Source organism: Notolepis coatsorum (assembly GCF_963971535.1).
Source record: "Notolepis coatsorum genome assembly, chromosome: 13".
Lineage (NCBI taxonomy): Eukaryota > Metazoa > Chordata > Actinopteri > Aulopiformes > Paralepididae > Notolepis > Notolepis coatsorum.
Genome location: NC_140177.1, coordinates 19347407 through 19364380, shown reverse-complemented (window position 1 = coordinate 19364380; position 16974 = coordinate 19347407). Strand labels below are relative to the sequence as shown.

The window sequence follows — 16974 nt, the reverse complement described above, 5'->3', positions numbered from 1 at the left end:
AAATGACATTTATAATGCATGGGACCTTTAAGACCTCTACGCTACCCAGCCGCTCCCTGATCATTTGACCCTCAACCCACCTGGCGGCGAGTGCTTAAGACCTCTACGCTACCCAGCCGCTCCCTGATCATTTGACCCTCAACCCACCTGGCGGCGAGTGCTTAAGACCTCTACGCTACCCAGCCGCTCCCCGATCATTTGACCCTCAACCCACCTGGCGGCGAGTGCTTAAGACCTCTACGCTACCCAGCCGCTCCCTGATCATTTGACCCTCAACCCACCTGGCGGCGAGTGCTTAAGACCTCTACGCTACCCAGCCGCTCCCTGATCATTTGACCCTCAACCCACCTGGCGGCGAGTGCTGCGGCCTCCTCGTCAGAGCTCATCTCCATCTCAAAGATCTCCTCCGTCAGCCCGGCGCTGGAGGAGGAGGTGGTGGCAGCAGCAGCAGCAGCGGCAGGGGGGGGTGGGTTAGTGAGGGCCATGGGCGGCGTCAGCTCCTCCCTCCGCGAGTCTCCCTTGTGTTTCTTCCTCCGCCGCTTCTTCTTCTTGGTGGCCTGGGTGCTGGGCGTGGGGGGGTCCGGAGGGTCCTCGGGGTCGGCGGGGTCCAGGCCTGGGGGTATCCGGCGCTCCTCCACCTCCGAGATCCAGAACAGGTGGCCCTCGGTGGGGATGGGGGAGGTGGCCAGGTGGGCGGGGATGATCTGCTGGAGGGCCGGAGAGACAGCAGGAGGATGAATATGAGTAAAACACAATAAACACGAGGAAGACATGCATACAGTGAGTTAAGAATGTAAACAAGATCATTATCTCCTTTACGTTTTTGGACTTGGGATTGGAAGTATTCCTTCCATTTACTGTACTGTCGGGGTTCTCCCAGGTTCTTAAATGTAATAATCATGAATTGTAGGCCTTAAAGAAAGTCTTAAATATGATTTGATAGGTCTTAAGTTTATTGGATTGGGAAGTTACTTCTATGTTGCGATAACTTCTCAGTATCGTGTTTAAATGTGTTTGGGGGGAATTGTCTGGGCTGTTAAGTAAGCAGTACGGTAACAGTCCATCACAGCACTGTACATATTAATACTACAACTCTGTATATACATCTGATTAGACCCAACACTCAGTAGTACTAGTTTATATGTTTTATACCCAGTTTAATCTCCTGTATTGTATATTATTATTGCACTTTCCCATTACATTTGCACTCTGGTTGGATGCCAAACTTATTTTCATTGTACTGTACTTGGCTGTATCATATGATGACAATAAATTTGAATCTAATCTAATCTACAATTTAGAGGCATTTGACTAATAGTATTGTGTGTATTGCGTTGTGTGATTGTTTACACACGTTGACCTAGTTTCCTATGTGGTCAATTGATGCACCTCGTCATTCTCCCTGCCAACTGGCAATTAGACCCAATCTACGATTGCACTTCCCCAATGATCCCGATAAAGATCCTTACGTGATCGAAACCTTGATCTCTCAATAAACACAGTGGGAGTACGTTTAACAGTGTATACGGACTTGATTCATTTCAGCGCTGATCTTCTGTTTGTCCTGCACCTCATTACCAGTGTGGATGTGCAAACTCTACCTTTTAAAAGCTTTCCCGATATTCCCTAGAATCTAGGGATGCACGGATATGAAAATGGCCAATGGCCGATATTTACATTTGGTAATTTAGCCTGACGCTTTTATCCAAAGCGACTTACAAGTTGTGTACAACAAGTCAGCAGGAAGGGTACAACTCTGGCAGCTAAGGGTCAGTAAGATTGTTCATCAAACAGTGTTGAACTTGAGTGGTACAGACTTGAGTGCATAGTAGTTCAAGTTAAAGACATAATTAGCATAGTAAGTACGGTAGTAATATAGGCAAGGTAGATTACTTAGTAGCAAAGTGCATACCGGTAATAGTAAAAAACTGTACGAAGGTTAGTACACTTTGTAAGGTTAGTAGTTTGTAGTCGACGGCGGAAAATGTTTATACATTTTGGACTATGGTGATGTGATTTATAGACATGCTGCGGCTTCAACTCTTAAACTGCTGGACTCTGTCCATCATCCTGCCCCCAGATTTATTACTGGTATGATATCTACCACTGTGTCCTTTATGATAGATATGATACCCACCACTGTGTCCTTTATGATAGATATGATACCCACCACTGTGTCCTTTATGATAAATATGATACTGACCACTGTGTCCTTTATGATAGATATGATACTGACCACTGTGTCCTTTATGATAGATATGATACCCACCACTGTGTCCTTTATGATAGATATGATACTGACCACTGTGTCCTTTATGATAGATATGATACACACCACTGTGTCCTTTATGATAGATATGATACCCACTACTGTGTCCTTTATGATAAATATGATACTGACCACTGTGTCCTTTATGATAAATATGATAGTACCCACCACTGTGTCCTTTATGATAGATATGATACCCACTACTTTGTCCTTTATGATAAATATGATACTGACCACTGTGTCCTTTATGATAGATATGATACCCACAACTGTGTCCTTTATGATAGATATGATACTGACCACTGTGTCCTTTATGATATATATGATACCCACCACTGTGTCCTTTATGATAGATATGATACCCACCACTGTGTCCTTTATGATAGATATGCAGGGATTAAAGAAAAAAAATCTGATGACTGAACTTTCTTTCATATTCTTATTTTAACCTCCACTGTATATTTATTTTAATAGCGTTAGCGTTTTAAGGGAACTAGATTATTTTGAACATCTTTTCTATTTCCAGTTTGCTATTAGGTAATGTCAATGCCGTTTTCAATGAATTAAATATAACTAGTGGTGGGACTCGATTCAATTGGTTTATCGAATTAATTCGAGACTTTATAGTTAATTGATAGAAATTAATCACATTTTAATCGCATATCAATATTTGATGCGAAAAGCAATCAATAAAAATGTGTAGCAATTTTAGGAATAATATATATAGCGCAAAGGACCTTTTGTAAACTCAAGCACTTTCGAGGTAAAAGTAAAACGCAGTACAAGTACATTCCAGAACAGTTGACCATTGAAAAAAAAAAACTCTTGATTGATCTCAATTTCTCTTATTTAATTTTTTTATGAACAAACCAGACTAAGAAAAAAAGTTATTTGTGATTTATTATACCTTATACTTATAGCACATGCATGAGTCTGGTCTCCTTTGAAAGGTAACATGCTTACACAATAAAGAAAAATCATCATGCGATTAAATGCATTCATATTTTTAACTTTTAATTCTATCTGTCGTTAATTAATCGAAATTAATGCGATAAAAGTCCCAGCCGTAAATAAAACTGATACTTTTTGCAAGGGTTGACTGACTTTGTCATACAAATAAATAAATCGACATACTGTAACTTTTCAGTGCACGTTTTTATTTACAGTACATTGTGACAACTGAACAAGCTTATGACTTGAACAAGGAACTAAACAAGGGAAACAGTGCTTTAATAATACATAATGCTTTAATAATACATAATGCTATTTTACAACAAAGAAAGTGCAGCTTACATACAGAAAACTCCTAATTCTGGGTTTTATGCACACGTAACATCAAATATAGATTTCAAATGTATGCGTCTTGCACTTAATCCACAAGTCTTCTGCATCCAGAGGTTCCTCTAGTCTTTGGACTATAGACCACTGTGTTGTAGCGTCTACTGTCCTGACTGTGACTACAGACCACTGTGTTGTAGCCTACTGTCCTGACTGTGACTACAGACCACTGTGTTGTAGAGCCTACTGTCCTGACTGTGACTACAGACCACCGTGTTGTAGCCTACTGTCCTGACTGTGACTACAGACCACTGTGTTGTAGCCTACTGTCCTGACTGTGACTACAGACCACTGTGTTGTAGCCTACTGTCCTGACTGTGACTACAGACCACTGTGTTGTAGCCTACTGTCCTGACTGTGACTACAGACCACTGTGTTGTAGCCTACTGTCCTTGACTGTGACTACAGACCACTGTGTTGTAGCCTACTGTCCTGACTGTGACTACAGACCACTGTGTTGTAGCCTACTGTCCTGACTGACTATAGACCACTGTGTTGTAGAGCCTACTGTCCTGACTGTGACCCTACTGTTGTGGTTGTCACGCCAGGCAGGGAGGCTGTGTGCTGGAGAGCGCGAATGCAAGTCTTGTGGCTAGCTTCTTCTGATTGATGGCGAGCTAGCACCCTTTTCCCATTACTGCCATACTGTAATTTCCTGTGGCATATACGTTGCAAAAACACACACCTGGCTCTTTTAGTTTTTTGCAGCATGAACTAAAAGGCATGTTATAATACTAGGGTTGACCTTCGAATTTCTTTTGGAATTCGAAGCTTCGGGGGCCGAGATTCGATTTTAATTCAAAGCTTCGAGATAAGAAAAAAAAATTATTCAATAATTATTATATATATATTATATAATTTTTTTTTATGTTGTGGGACTTGTACAGCACTTTGTTCAACTTCGTCAGTGCTGTAAAGTTTAAACCTTTTTAAATCTTAGACAAACGAAACACTTTGCTTTCATGAAATATTGTAAGCCGTCATTTGAGGCTTTATAAAAGCGGCACAATGAACACAAATCTGTCAGTGCCGAGTCCGACCTCATCTTAAATAACAAACAGCATTGCTTGTTGTTGTAGTTAACAAAGAGAGGCAGAGTTGATTTTGCACAAAAAAATTAAATTGTATTCGAATCCCATGCCCATCGAACAAAGCTTCGAAGTATTTAAGACGGCCCTATATAATACCCAGTTTCGTAGAGCCCATCTCCATTTATTTCTCACGCTTTTATCTACCTCCGACACATCGGAGCCTTCTTTTAGTATGCACGCATCCATGCTTATAGCATTACTAGCTAAACGGAAATCAAGTTTCCACGCTCATACAGGCTCCGATGAGTATCAGAGGTAGATCAACGCGTGAGAAATACGTTTTGTTTGGGTTTTGTCCGCTAAAGTAGGCCTAATGCAGGATTTGTGTGTGTGTTTTCTGACAGCCTAATGATGTGAATGCGTTTCTGCTACTGGATCTACCTGCCTGTTCATTGTCTATGTATGCTGAAGCTGAAGGTCGATCAGACAAAGTTTAAAAGAATAAAAGTGATTAAATATATAACTTTTTTCCTGTAACATGTATTATGTTTAAAGAGAATGTAGCGTATATCAGCCTATGATTTATGGTAAAGTCAATCCCACGGAGGTGCGTCATAAAAAAACATCTCCTGACTGAACTTTTTTTCAAGCAAAGTCATATTCTTATTTTAACCTCCACTGTATATTTTTTTTTAATAGCGTTAGCTAAAAGGAAAAGACAACCCGTATCAGGGTCTGACAGCATTACAATAAAATGTTCATATAAAAAATATCATAACAGACAGTCTCACCCGTCGCGCTAACCCTTCGATAAGCTTTGTGCTTGGCACGGCCAGTCGGCCACGGTAGAAAAAAATTCCCCTTTTCATCATATTTGAAGCCCCCGATTGGCTCAATTAGTTGCAATCTGTATGCATCTACAAATCCTATTATACCAGGTAGCCAATTGCCGGAAAATCCGTCACGACTCCGAATCAAATTGAACGAAATCAGTCTCAAGACGGAGCGCTTTAATCCCTGGATATGATACCCACCACTGTGTCCTTTATGATAGATATGATCTCGACCACTGTGTCCTTTATGAAAAGGTTTGAGGCCTTCTCTGGTTGAAAGGCGTAACTATTATTGGTACATATACCGGTAAGTATAGTAGGTAGTAATATAGGCACCGTCGATTATTTAGTAGCAAAGTGCATACTAGTAAAATACCAGTGTTTCCCATTAATTACCTAGACTTAAAAAATTATTGGCAGTGGTAGTCGTAATAGTAATCCAGCATATTTCATTTTCTAAAAAATAAACCAGTGCTTAATTTCTTTGATGGCTCAAATGTATGCTCAGTCTAGTTGATTTTGTGTTTTGAGCACAAAGTTCATCATAGATCTAGCCTCTTTATTTTGCTCTCAAAGTGCACCAGATTGATGCATTTAACTTTAAAATGTACAAACAAAAAAAATTTCAGGGGGGGGCATGCTGAGGGCCCGAGGTTCACCCACCACAGTCTCACAAAATCCTGTGGGAAACACTGAAAGACAATACGAAGGTTAGTAGTATTTAATTTCCTTTTTCTTTCCTCATTTCAGATATTGATTGAAGAAGTGTGTTTTTAGTCGACGGCGAAAAATCATGATATTAATATGATGTGGTCGAGCACAAAACTCGTTATAAGCTGCAGCAAACAAAATTCTACCACTCATTGCTATTTTGAATGTTAAAAGCGTGTGACAGTAGCGTGGTAACCGTGACAATGGAGTGGTTGTTTTGAGATAAACAAAGCGTCCCATGACATTATGTCACACTGAAGAGTTTGTACAACACAGACGTTGTGTTCGGAACACAGGAGATAATCTGTTCTTTTCTCAAAAGAACAACAGCTTGTCCACAGGATTTGAGAAGTCCTACTGTACGACAGCGGCTCGAGCGGCCGTCTGGTCATCGGAAAGGTTCCCGGTTCGATACTGGCTCTTCCCGGCAGTGTGTCGAAGTGTCCTTGAGCAAGACACTTAACCCCTAACTGCTCCCGATGACTAGGTTGGCACCTTGCATGGTCACCTGTGTTGTCGGTGTGAATGTGTGAGTGAATGGGTGAATGTGAGGCATAAATTGTAAAGCAATAAATCAATATCTGAAAAACTACAAACCTTAGTACCTTCGTACTGTCTTTTATTATTATGCACTTTGCTACTAAGTAATCTACCATGCCTATATTACTACCTACCTGTGTTAATTTTGCCAGCTATTTTCATTTTAGTTTTAGTCTTAGTCATGTGTCAAGTGCTCCTTTTTCGTTTATCATATTTAGTCATCTTCATTTATTTTTCGTTTAGTCCGTTTTAGTCAACTAAATGTCTGAGCATTTTAGTATTTTTTGTCTCAATTTTGTCTTTGTTTTAGTCTAGATTTAGTCAACGAAAACGGATGACATTTTGTCTATTTTTAGTTAATGGAAAAAAAACTTGTCAGAAGTCAGAAATAGTCAACATGGAACATTTTCTGATTTAAATTGCGTATTTATTTTTTAACCTAGGGGAATCTGAGTCGGCGGCACAAGTGATACACAGGAAGTATATATGTTGGTGTAGACATGGTCCAATGTATTGTTGCTCCTACAGTATATGTTGGTGTAGACATGGTCCAATGTATTGTTGCTCCTACAGTATATGTTGGTATAGACATGGTCCAATGTATTGTTGCTCCTACAGTATATGTTGGTGTAGACATGGTCCAATGTATTGTTGCTCCTACAGTATATGTTGGTGTAGACATGGTCCAATGTATTGTTGCTCCTACAGAATATGTTGGTGTAGACATGGTGCAATGTATGCATCAAAGAGAGCATTACAGATGTGGTGACGTTGTTTCTGACCAGAGAGACGACGCTGAACTCGGTCTTGTTTGCTGTGTCTTTCCTTTCTATCTGCCATGTCTGTCCTCTCTCTGCTGTGTATGTCCCCTCTCTCTGCTGTGTCTGTCCTCTCTGTCATGTCTGTCCTCTCTATCTCTGCTGTGTCTGGCAGCGGTTTATTCTATAACAACAGGATACTGTAAACTAAGTAAACAGAACACACAGTAGTACTAGTAGTAGTACACACTGATTGCAATCTGCTTGCATAAAAACATTATATAAAATCACATTCTGAGGTCAGTGTTAAAGTGCCACATGGAATAGGTCTGGTTAGTGGTTAGAGTTAGAGGTGGTCTAGGTCTGGTAGTTAACGGAACGTAGACCAAATGCGTCCACATTTTTATAGGATTCTAGCACATTTTCATAACAATAGCGAATATTACTGTTTTCATTGAGGTTTCTTACAAATTAACGATGCTTTCCGTTGTCCTTTATATGCCGATTATCATTAAAATCTTAAATTGTACCATATGTCCCCCTTTAGACAACATATGTAACGCTACCAGCGCACTTTTGTTAAGATAATTAGTTTACCATTCGCGGTCGCTATACCGAGGTCGCAGTAATAGTTTACCGCTGTTCAGATCACGGCGAAGAATAGACACATCCCAGTGACCTGTGCTAAGAATTTTGGGAAATGTATTCAATAGTTTTCAACATTTTCACCTTTTAATTTTAAACCAATGCTGCCATCTACTGACAACAGAAAGTGTTGTCTATCGTCACCTTGAGAGTCACAGCGTCGCCCGAAACCCATTCTAGAGATTCCCACTTTTTACTGGGAATGGGGCGTGGCCGTATTTGGTCCCAGACAATAAGAGTGGCTGCGATTGGTCACTGTGACGTTAAGCATTCATTATAATTTATTATTATTATTTAGATAGATGGATGTAAAGGGCTAGACCAACTCTTAACCCCTATCCGGACCTAGACCACCTCTAAGTCACAACCCTAACTTAGGGGTTAGAGTTAGAGGTGGTCTAGGTCTGGTTAGGGGTTAGAGTTAGAGATGGTCTAGGTCTGGTTATACTGATCCGATACCAGTGCATACATTTAAAAAAGAAAAAAAAAAAAAAAAAAAACTATATAAATTATAAAACTTTTTTTTCTTTTCTTTTTTACCGCTACTGTTTTATATATATTGTTTTTTAGTAATAACTAGAAAGTAATGGTATTTATTCAACAACAGGTGATTGTATAGATTAGTATTAGTATCATTAATTGACAACTAAGCTCAATGAGTTCACCCACGGAAAGGTTGTTGGCACATTGGTTCTGCACGGAGGTTACACGTTGTTGCACTTCCTCCTATCCAGTCGGCTCCGTTTAGGTTAGCTACGGTAGTAGCAGAGGCTGTTGTGATTTTTAATGCAAAATAAATATTCAACATTCTCTTTTGAGACTCCGCTTCAGACTCTTATAATTTGGCACTAAAAGCTAAACATTGTCACCGGTATGGCCGTCTGCATTATGTCATTAATTGTGTGCGAGAGGTCGATCAGTGACAACGTTAGCGTGAATCTTACTGACCAGAGTTGTGCCCTTCCTGCTGACTTGTTGTAGAGCCTTGTAAGTTGCTTTGGATAAAAGCCTCAGCTAAATTATCAGAAAATAACTAGGCCTAGACCTAGACTAGTGAGTGAGTGAGTGAGTGAGTGAGTGAGTGAGTGAGTGAGTGAGTGAGTGAGTGAGTGAGTGAGTGAGTGAGTGAGTGAGTGAGTGAGTGAGTGAGTGAGTGAGTGAGTGAGTGAGTGAGTGAGTGAGTGAGTGAGTGAGTGAGTGAGTGAGTGAGTGAGTGAGTGAGTGAGTGAGTGAGTGAGTGAGTGAGTGCGTGCGTGCGTGAGTGCGTGCGTGCGTGAGTGCGTGAGTGAGTGAGTGAGTGAGTGAGTGAGTGAGTGAGTGAGTGCGTGCGTGCGTGCGTGCGTGCGTGCGTGCGTGAGTGAGTGAGTGAGTGAGTGAGTGAGTGAGTGAGTGAGTGAGTGAGTGAGTGAGTGAGTGCGTGCGTGCGTGAGTGCGTGCGTGCGTGAGTGAGTGAGTGAGTGAGTGAGTGAGTGAGTGAGTGAGTGAGTGAGATAAAGAGGGAAAGTAAGAGAGCGGGAAAGAGAGAGGGAGGAAGAAAGAGGGAAGGAGGAAGACAGAGCAAGAGAGAGAGGGAGAGGGAGAGAGAGAGAGAGAGAGAGGGAGAAAGAGAGAGAGAGAGAGAGGGAGAAAGAGAGAGAGAGGGAGAGGGAGAAAGAGAGAGAGAGAGGGAGAAAGAGAGAGAGAGAGGGAGAAAGAGAGAGAGAGAGAGAGAGAGAGAGCGAGAGAGAGAGAGAGAGAGAGAGAGAGAGAGAGAGAGAGAGGGGGAGAAAGAGAGAGAGGGCACTAGGTGCTTACATTCAGCTGCTCTGTCTCCTGCACGAAGAAGGCCTCTCCGTTGTCTCCGAGCTTCATGTGCAGCTCCACAGGCTCCCCGTTCACCTCGATGTCGATCTGGAAGCAGAGCAGAGGGTACAGCCTCAGAACCGGAGCAACACTGTGACCACAGAGCAGAGGGTACGGCCTCAGAACCAGAGCAACACTGTGACCACAGAGCAGAGGGTACAGCCTCAGAACCGGAGCAACACTGTGACCACAGAGCAGAGGGTACGGCCTCAGAACCAGAGCAACACTGTGACCACAGAGCAGAGGGTACGGCCTCAGAACCAGAGCAACACTGTGACCACAGAGCAGAGGGTACAGCCTCAGAACCAGAGCAACACTGTGACCACAGAGCAGAGGGTACAGCCTCAGAACCAGAGCAACACTGTGACCACAGAGCAGAGGGTACGGCCTCAGAACCGGAGCAACACTGTGACCACAGAGCAGAGGGTACAGCCTCAGAACCGGAGCAACACTGTGACCACAGAGCAGAGGGTACAGCCTCAGAACCGGAGCAACACTGTGACCACAGAGCAGAGGGTACGGCCTCAGAACCGGAGCAACACTTTCAGGGGAGGAAACAAACGTTTTGGCTTACCAGCCAACTGGCGAGTAGATGATTTTCTTTACCAGCCAAACAGATTTTTTACCAGCCAAAAATAAATCGCTAATTGTGATAATTACTTCTTTGTATGTCTTCGTCTAAATTGATTTTCAATCATAGTAATAATCACACCGTGTCTCTACATATTTATTAGCATAAAACATTAATAACAGTGTCTCTACTCTTCACAATATTAGCATAAAACATATTAACATGAAAGAGGGAACTATTCTGGACTGGGTTGGGCTGAACTGGGCAGTGAAAGATGCTGGGCTGGACTGGGTTGGGCAGGGAAAGTTGGGCTGGTCTATGTTGGACTGGGTTGGGCAGTGAAATATGCTGGGCTGGACTGGGTTAGGCTGGGTTGGGCTGGGCTGTGCTGGGTTGCCCTGGACTGGGTTGGGCTGGACAAGAGATGCTGGAATGGACTAAATACTGGATTGAGCGGGGCATGGTGAGTGTTAATTTCCCCCCTTCCTCTCCCAAACTATTCCTACAATTGTTTTATGTTGCATGATGATCATGAATACATTTATTATGTATTGTATTTTTTATGTTTAAATATCAACATTATCTGTCCAGTAAATACTATCAATATGTCTCCTGACTTCATCTGGTCTTTTCAAACGCACACACACAGACTGCCCCCCCCCCCTCCTTCCCCAGTCCCCTCTCCTGTTCTCTCTCAGGGTTAGCTGCTTAGCTTAGTTAGCGTAAGCAGCTAACGTAACGTTCATTTAGGTATTTAACGCGACGTGGGCATAAAGGAATGGCGACGATGCAAAGCATGTTAGATGCATTTGACCCGTACTGTATTGTACCCATTCTGCAATCTGTTAATAAAATTTGCATTCAATCAATCACCGCGCAGGTGATTGATTGAATGAAAATGTTATTAACAGATTGCAGAATGGGTACAATACAGTACGGCTCAATACACACAATTGTTAAGGGGATGCAGACCAGAGAAAGACTTTCGTCTTGTTTACATCAGGGTCCCCCATTTTCAAGTCATAATGAATTGTAAGTAAGGGTGCAATTGGCATCGTGCAATCCATTCTTTGTGGATCTAGCCCACAGTGTTGCTCTGTACCTGTATTCCAATGTGGATTCGTCCATACATGGCCAATAAAATCTCTGACTCCGACTCTCCTCTTGACTTGTACAAAAAGACTTGTACAGCCCATGGGGGCTATTCCATGTGATCTCTGGCTATACAAATAAATGTGATTTGATTTTGATTAGTGGTGCGACATTGGCTCAGGAGGTAGAGCGGTCGTCTGGTAATACCCTGCTTACAGCACTAGCATGCTTTAAAAGCCTTGTAGGGTAACGGATGCGTGCTGGGGAAATACCTGACATTATTGTCAACTTCTGTTTCAAACTTGTGTTCAGTTTTGGAACCACTATAGTTAACCTCTTCAACTCAGGAAGTGAGTGCCTGGGTAACTGTCCAAGCAACTGGGGGGTGACAGTGGCTCAGGAGGTTAGATCGGTTGTCTGGTAATCAGAAGGTTAGATTCCCGCTCCTCCACTTTACCCCTAATTGCTCCCGATGAGCAAGTTGGCACCTTGCATGGTGTGTGAATGTGGATGGGTGAATGGGTGAATGGGTGAATGTGAGGCATGAGTTGTAAAGCGCTTAGGATAAAAGCTGCTATATAAATGCACCATTTACCATTTATTAAAATTCAAAAATATACCATCTGAGGAAATATACAATATATATATATAACTGATATATAAAACATTGGCTAGTTAACAAAGCAACAAAGTGCAAATGATTCCGACATCCGAGGTAATTAACTGAAGGTTTCCACACCACCGTGTTCACACGCTACAGTGTCGTGATGACCCTTCCTTCTTTTATAGGTTCCTTGAGAGTGATCAGGAAACACCAGTCACAGAGAGGACAGCGTTTCTCATTTTCTCGACAGACTGGCCATCTCTCATCCTGATGAATGCTTGAAGTATGTGTCGCACCTGATTTGGGCCAAGCAGAAAGGCACCACTTACATTTACATTTTTTGTAATTTAGCTGACGCTTTTATCCAAAGCGACTTACAAGTTCTGTACAGTACAACTCTATCAGCTGAGTAACAATGTTCATCAAAGTGTTGCGTGTTACAATATAGGTTAGTTTATTAGGACAAGTGAATGACAGTACGGTTAGTTAGGGTTAGATATATTTTATTTTTTTTCATTATTTCAGATAATGGTTGAAGAAGTGCGTCTTTAGTCGACGTCGAAAGATTGGACGGGATTCGGCTGTCCTAACTGGGGTGGGTAGTTCATTCCACCATTGTGGGGCAAGGACTGAGCACTTCTGAAGCCCACCTGTCTCACTCCTGAAGCCCACCTGGCTCACTCCTGAAGCCCACCTGTCTCGCTCCTGAAGCCCTACTGCTCTCCAAGCTTAAGGCCTTGGGTATGACTGAGACAGTGGTCAGATGGTTATCTTCCTACCTTTCTGATAGTGCCACTGACCTCAACCCGCTGGACCCTAAGTCTGAGGCCAAGCCCATAGTATGTGGGGTCCCACAAGGAAGCGTGGTAGGGCCGCTCCTTTTTTTACTGTACATAAATGACATGTAACTTGTTTTTATTTGCAGACGACTCAGCCCTGCTAGTCTCACACAAGGATCAGAACACACCAGAACAGAAGCTAGGAGAAGAACTTGCAGGGGTCAGCAGTTGGCTTTCGGACAACAGGCTTTCTCTTCACCTAGGTAAGACAGGGTACTATTGGGCTCCAAGCCCAAGCTCAGGAAAGCACGGGAGTTTAATATCCAGTTAGGAGCTGTAACCCTAAAACAGCACACAAAAAAAGCTAAGTATCTAGGCTGTATGATAGACGGGAGCCTAGATGGGGAGGCTATGGCCTCCCAAGTACTGGGCAAAGTCAACGCCTGCACCAGGTACCTAGCTAGGGAAGCCCACCTCCTTGGCAGAGATAGTCTCAGGCTAGGGCTGGGCAATATAACGATAGCGATAATTATCGCGATATATTTTAATAATCGATATCGGAAAAAATATATATATAAAAAAAGAAAAACTGATTTTTTTTTTGTGTGACCTGCAACAGGGCAGTTTTAAAACAGACAGAGAAACAGTGGACAGACTTGTCTTTCTTGCCTGCAACTTAAAGTAATGGCTTTGCTTGTCCAAATGACAATACTGACCAAATTGAGATAAATTTTTCTCGTCCATTTATTTTGTTTGCTTTCTAATTTAAAATACAGTTTGAAACCGTCTGTACACAAAAAAAAGCACCAAAAAAGCACCAAAAGATAGAAAAGAAACTAGCAGAGCCAGAACTGTTCAACTCCCCTGGAGCCACAGCCAGCAGAGAAGCCGGTTTACAACAAAGAATTGCTGCAAAATAAACATACATCTGTTTAAAAAAAATTATAATAATAATAATGTAACAATATCGAAAATATCGAATATCGAGTGATATGATATTGTAATCGATATCGTTATCACGATATCATTTTTGGCCATATCACCCAGCCCTATCTCAGGCTACTAGCAAATAGCCTAGTACTCTGCCACTTTGACTATGGTAGCGTGTCTTGGTTCGAGGGCCTGACAGAGACCATAAAAAATAAGCTTCAGGTTTCCCAAAATAAGTTGGTATGGGTGGTAATGGGTCTTGGCCCCCACACCCACGTAGGGAGGAGTCACTTTAACTGGCTTCCTGTGGAGGCCAGAGTTACTCAGCTCAGACTCAACCTAGTGCACAATATTATAAACCAAAGGTCCCCTAGATACCTCCTGAACTACTTCACCCCGGTCAGTGAATCCCACAACCACAGAACTAGAGCAAGCATAGCAAACCTGAAGCCTGCTTCTTTCCGTTCCAAACTGGGCCAGTGCTCCCTTACTTTCTCAGGAGCCCAGGATTGGAACAAGCTGCCTATCCCCATCAAGCAGAGCTCGAGCCTCCACAGCTTCAGGAGAAGCGTCAGGAAGTGGCTCATGGACAGAGTAGAGGAATAGCCCCCTATACTTTGAATGGGTTTCCAATCAGTTTTTAGTTATTGTGTGATATAACATTTTAGCTATAGGTTAGACTTCTAATGTTTTTGTTTTGTTTTGTGTCATTGTCGTGTTTATGTTCTGGCCTAACAGCCCTGGGACCATGACGGAAATAAGGGTATTACTCTTTCTCATGTTATCCTTTGGATCCTTGTTGTGTGTTTTTAATCCATAAATAAAATAAAATAAAATAAAAAATAAAATAAAATAAAATAAAATAAAAATAAAATAAAATAAAATAAAATAAAATAAAATAAAATAAAATAAAAGTCTGTCCTACTCCTGAAGCCCAGCTGTCTCCTGGGGGCCACACTCCTGAAGCCCAGCTGTCTCCTGGGGACCACACTCATGAAGCCTAATTAGTGAATGAGCCCGTCGGGGCTTGCGCTTCCTGCTGCCTGACAACAGGGCCTCTCTTTCTCACGCTTCCAGACAAACCCCCTGAGGACCTGAGGCCCTGCGGAAACATGACACCGCAAGAGCAGAAAGCAGGTTGTGTCTGGCTGGAGATTAGAGAGAGAGAGCGGGGCAGGCAAGGAGGGAGAATCCTACTGTCATGTCTGGTGAGAGACTAGAGAGAGAGAGAGAGCTGGGGCAGGAAAGGAGGGAGAATCCTACTGTCATGTCTGGTGAGACTAGAGAGAGAGAGAGAGAGAGGCAGGCAAGGAGGGAGAATCTTACTGTCATGTCTGGGTGAGACTAGAGAGAGAGAGAGAGAGAGGCAGGCAAGGAGGGAGGAATCTTACTGTCATGTCTGGTGAGACTAGAGAGAGAGAGCAGGACAGGCAAGGAGGGAGAATCCTACTGTCATGTCTGGTAAGGCTGAGCACCGAACCCTGTTTTTAGGGTTCGAACGTTCGCCAGGGTTTATCGAACGAACGTTCGAACGTTCGTTTTTTTAATAAAAAATGTTTTTAATAATTTTTTTTTCCATTTTTTTTAATAATAATTTTTTTTTTTATTGTATTATTGTAGATCCTACGGAGGGCGGTATTGCATAGTCTATTGGTGAAAAACATGTTGTTACAGTGGTGGCTGTTCATGTAAACATGTAATTAAACAAAGCACTCAGAAGAAAATAAACAAGCTACTGAATCAAAGTATGATAAACAATAGCCCTTGCAGTCACGTAAGGGGCTAGATAAACAAATGCATTAGTTTTGTGGCATTAACGTTATATAGTTAGTGTTACACGTTCAATAACAGGTATTCACTCTTGGACGACGGGGAGGGGAGCCGGGAGGAGAGGCGCACGCCTCGGCTCAACAGACCCGTCCACCGTCTACCTCGGAACGGCCGGGCTCCCAACACGCCTGCCGCCCGTCCGCCCTACCACCGTTCCGAGGTAGACGGTGGACGGGTCTGTCCACCGTGCGCCTGCTGTTGTTTCCAACGCAACCACCTCCCGCCATGAAGCTCGCGCTCCCGTGGCCGAAAAAGGCTGGTATTAATAATGATCCTTCTGCAGGTTCACCTACGGAAACCTTGTTACCGATTACTTCCTCGGCGGGGAGCTAGCTACGGTAAGTCTGTTGAGGCTTGCCGATTGGTGGTAACAGCAGAGGCGGGTGGCAAGCGGGTGTGACGTAATTGGCAGAATCGCCTGTCAATCAAAATAGAGCTCTGGTTGAGAAATAGTATCCCGCTGCAGCCCGGTAGACCATACTGGTTGAGCCACGCGAGCGCCTCGCATTCACATCACCTCAACCCCGTGCGCATCCTTTATTTTTTTTTCACCGAACGTTCGAACCTATTAATTAAAGTCCGAATGTCAGCGTAACGAACGAACGTTCGAACGTTCGGGCTCAGCCTTAATGTCTGGTGAGACTAGAGAGAGAGAGAGAGAGAGCGGGGCAGGGAAGGAGGGAGAATCCTACTGTCATGTCTGGTGAGACTAGAGAGAGAGAGAGAGAGAGAGAGGAGAGGAGAGAGAGAGAGAGAGAGGCAGGCAAGAGGTAGGTAGAATCCTACTGTCATGTCTGGTGAGACTAGAGAGAGAGAGAGAGAGAGAGAGAGAGAGAGAGGAGAGAGAGAGAGTGAGAGAGAGAGAGAGAGAGAGAGAGAGAGAGAGAGAGGGGCAGGGAAGGAGGAGAATCCTACTGTCATGTCTGGTGCGAGACGAGAGAGAGAGAGAGGAGAGAGAGAGAGAGAGAGAGAGAGAGAGGAGAGAGAGAGAGAGAGAAGAGAGAGAGGCAGGGAAGGAGGGAGAATCCTACTGTCATGTCTGGTGAGAGAGAGAGAGAGAGAGAGAGAGAGAGAGAGAGAGAGAGAGAGAGAGAGAAAGAGAGAAAGAGAGAGAGAAAGAGAGAGGGGCAGGGAAGGAGGGAGAATCCTGTCATGTCTGGTGAGAGACTAGAGAGAGAGAGCGAGAGAGAGAGAGCGAGAG

At 43.1% G+C, this 16974-nt stretch overlaps 1 protein-coding gene across 2 annotated transcripts in view; it reads right to left on the bottom strand.

Moving 5' to 3' along the window:
• lpin2 (lipin 2) overlaps positions 1-16974 on the bottom strand; it is a 99409-nt gene that overhangs the window by 46960 nt on the left and 35475 nt on the right. For both annotated transcript variants that reach the window (XM_084326772.1, XM_084326773.1), the window contains exons 3-4: positions 9920-10015; positions 349-707 (exon numbers count right to left, since the gene is read on the bottom strand). In XM_084326772.1, the coding sequence (XP_084182898.1) occupies positions 349-707; positions 9920-10015 (455 nt within the window). The remainder of the gene's footprint in view (positions 1-348; positions 708-9919; positions 10016-16974) is intronic.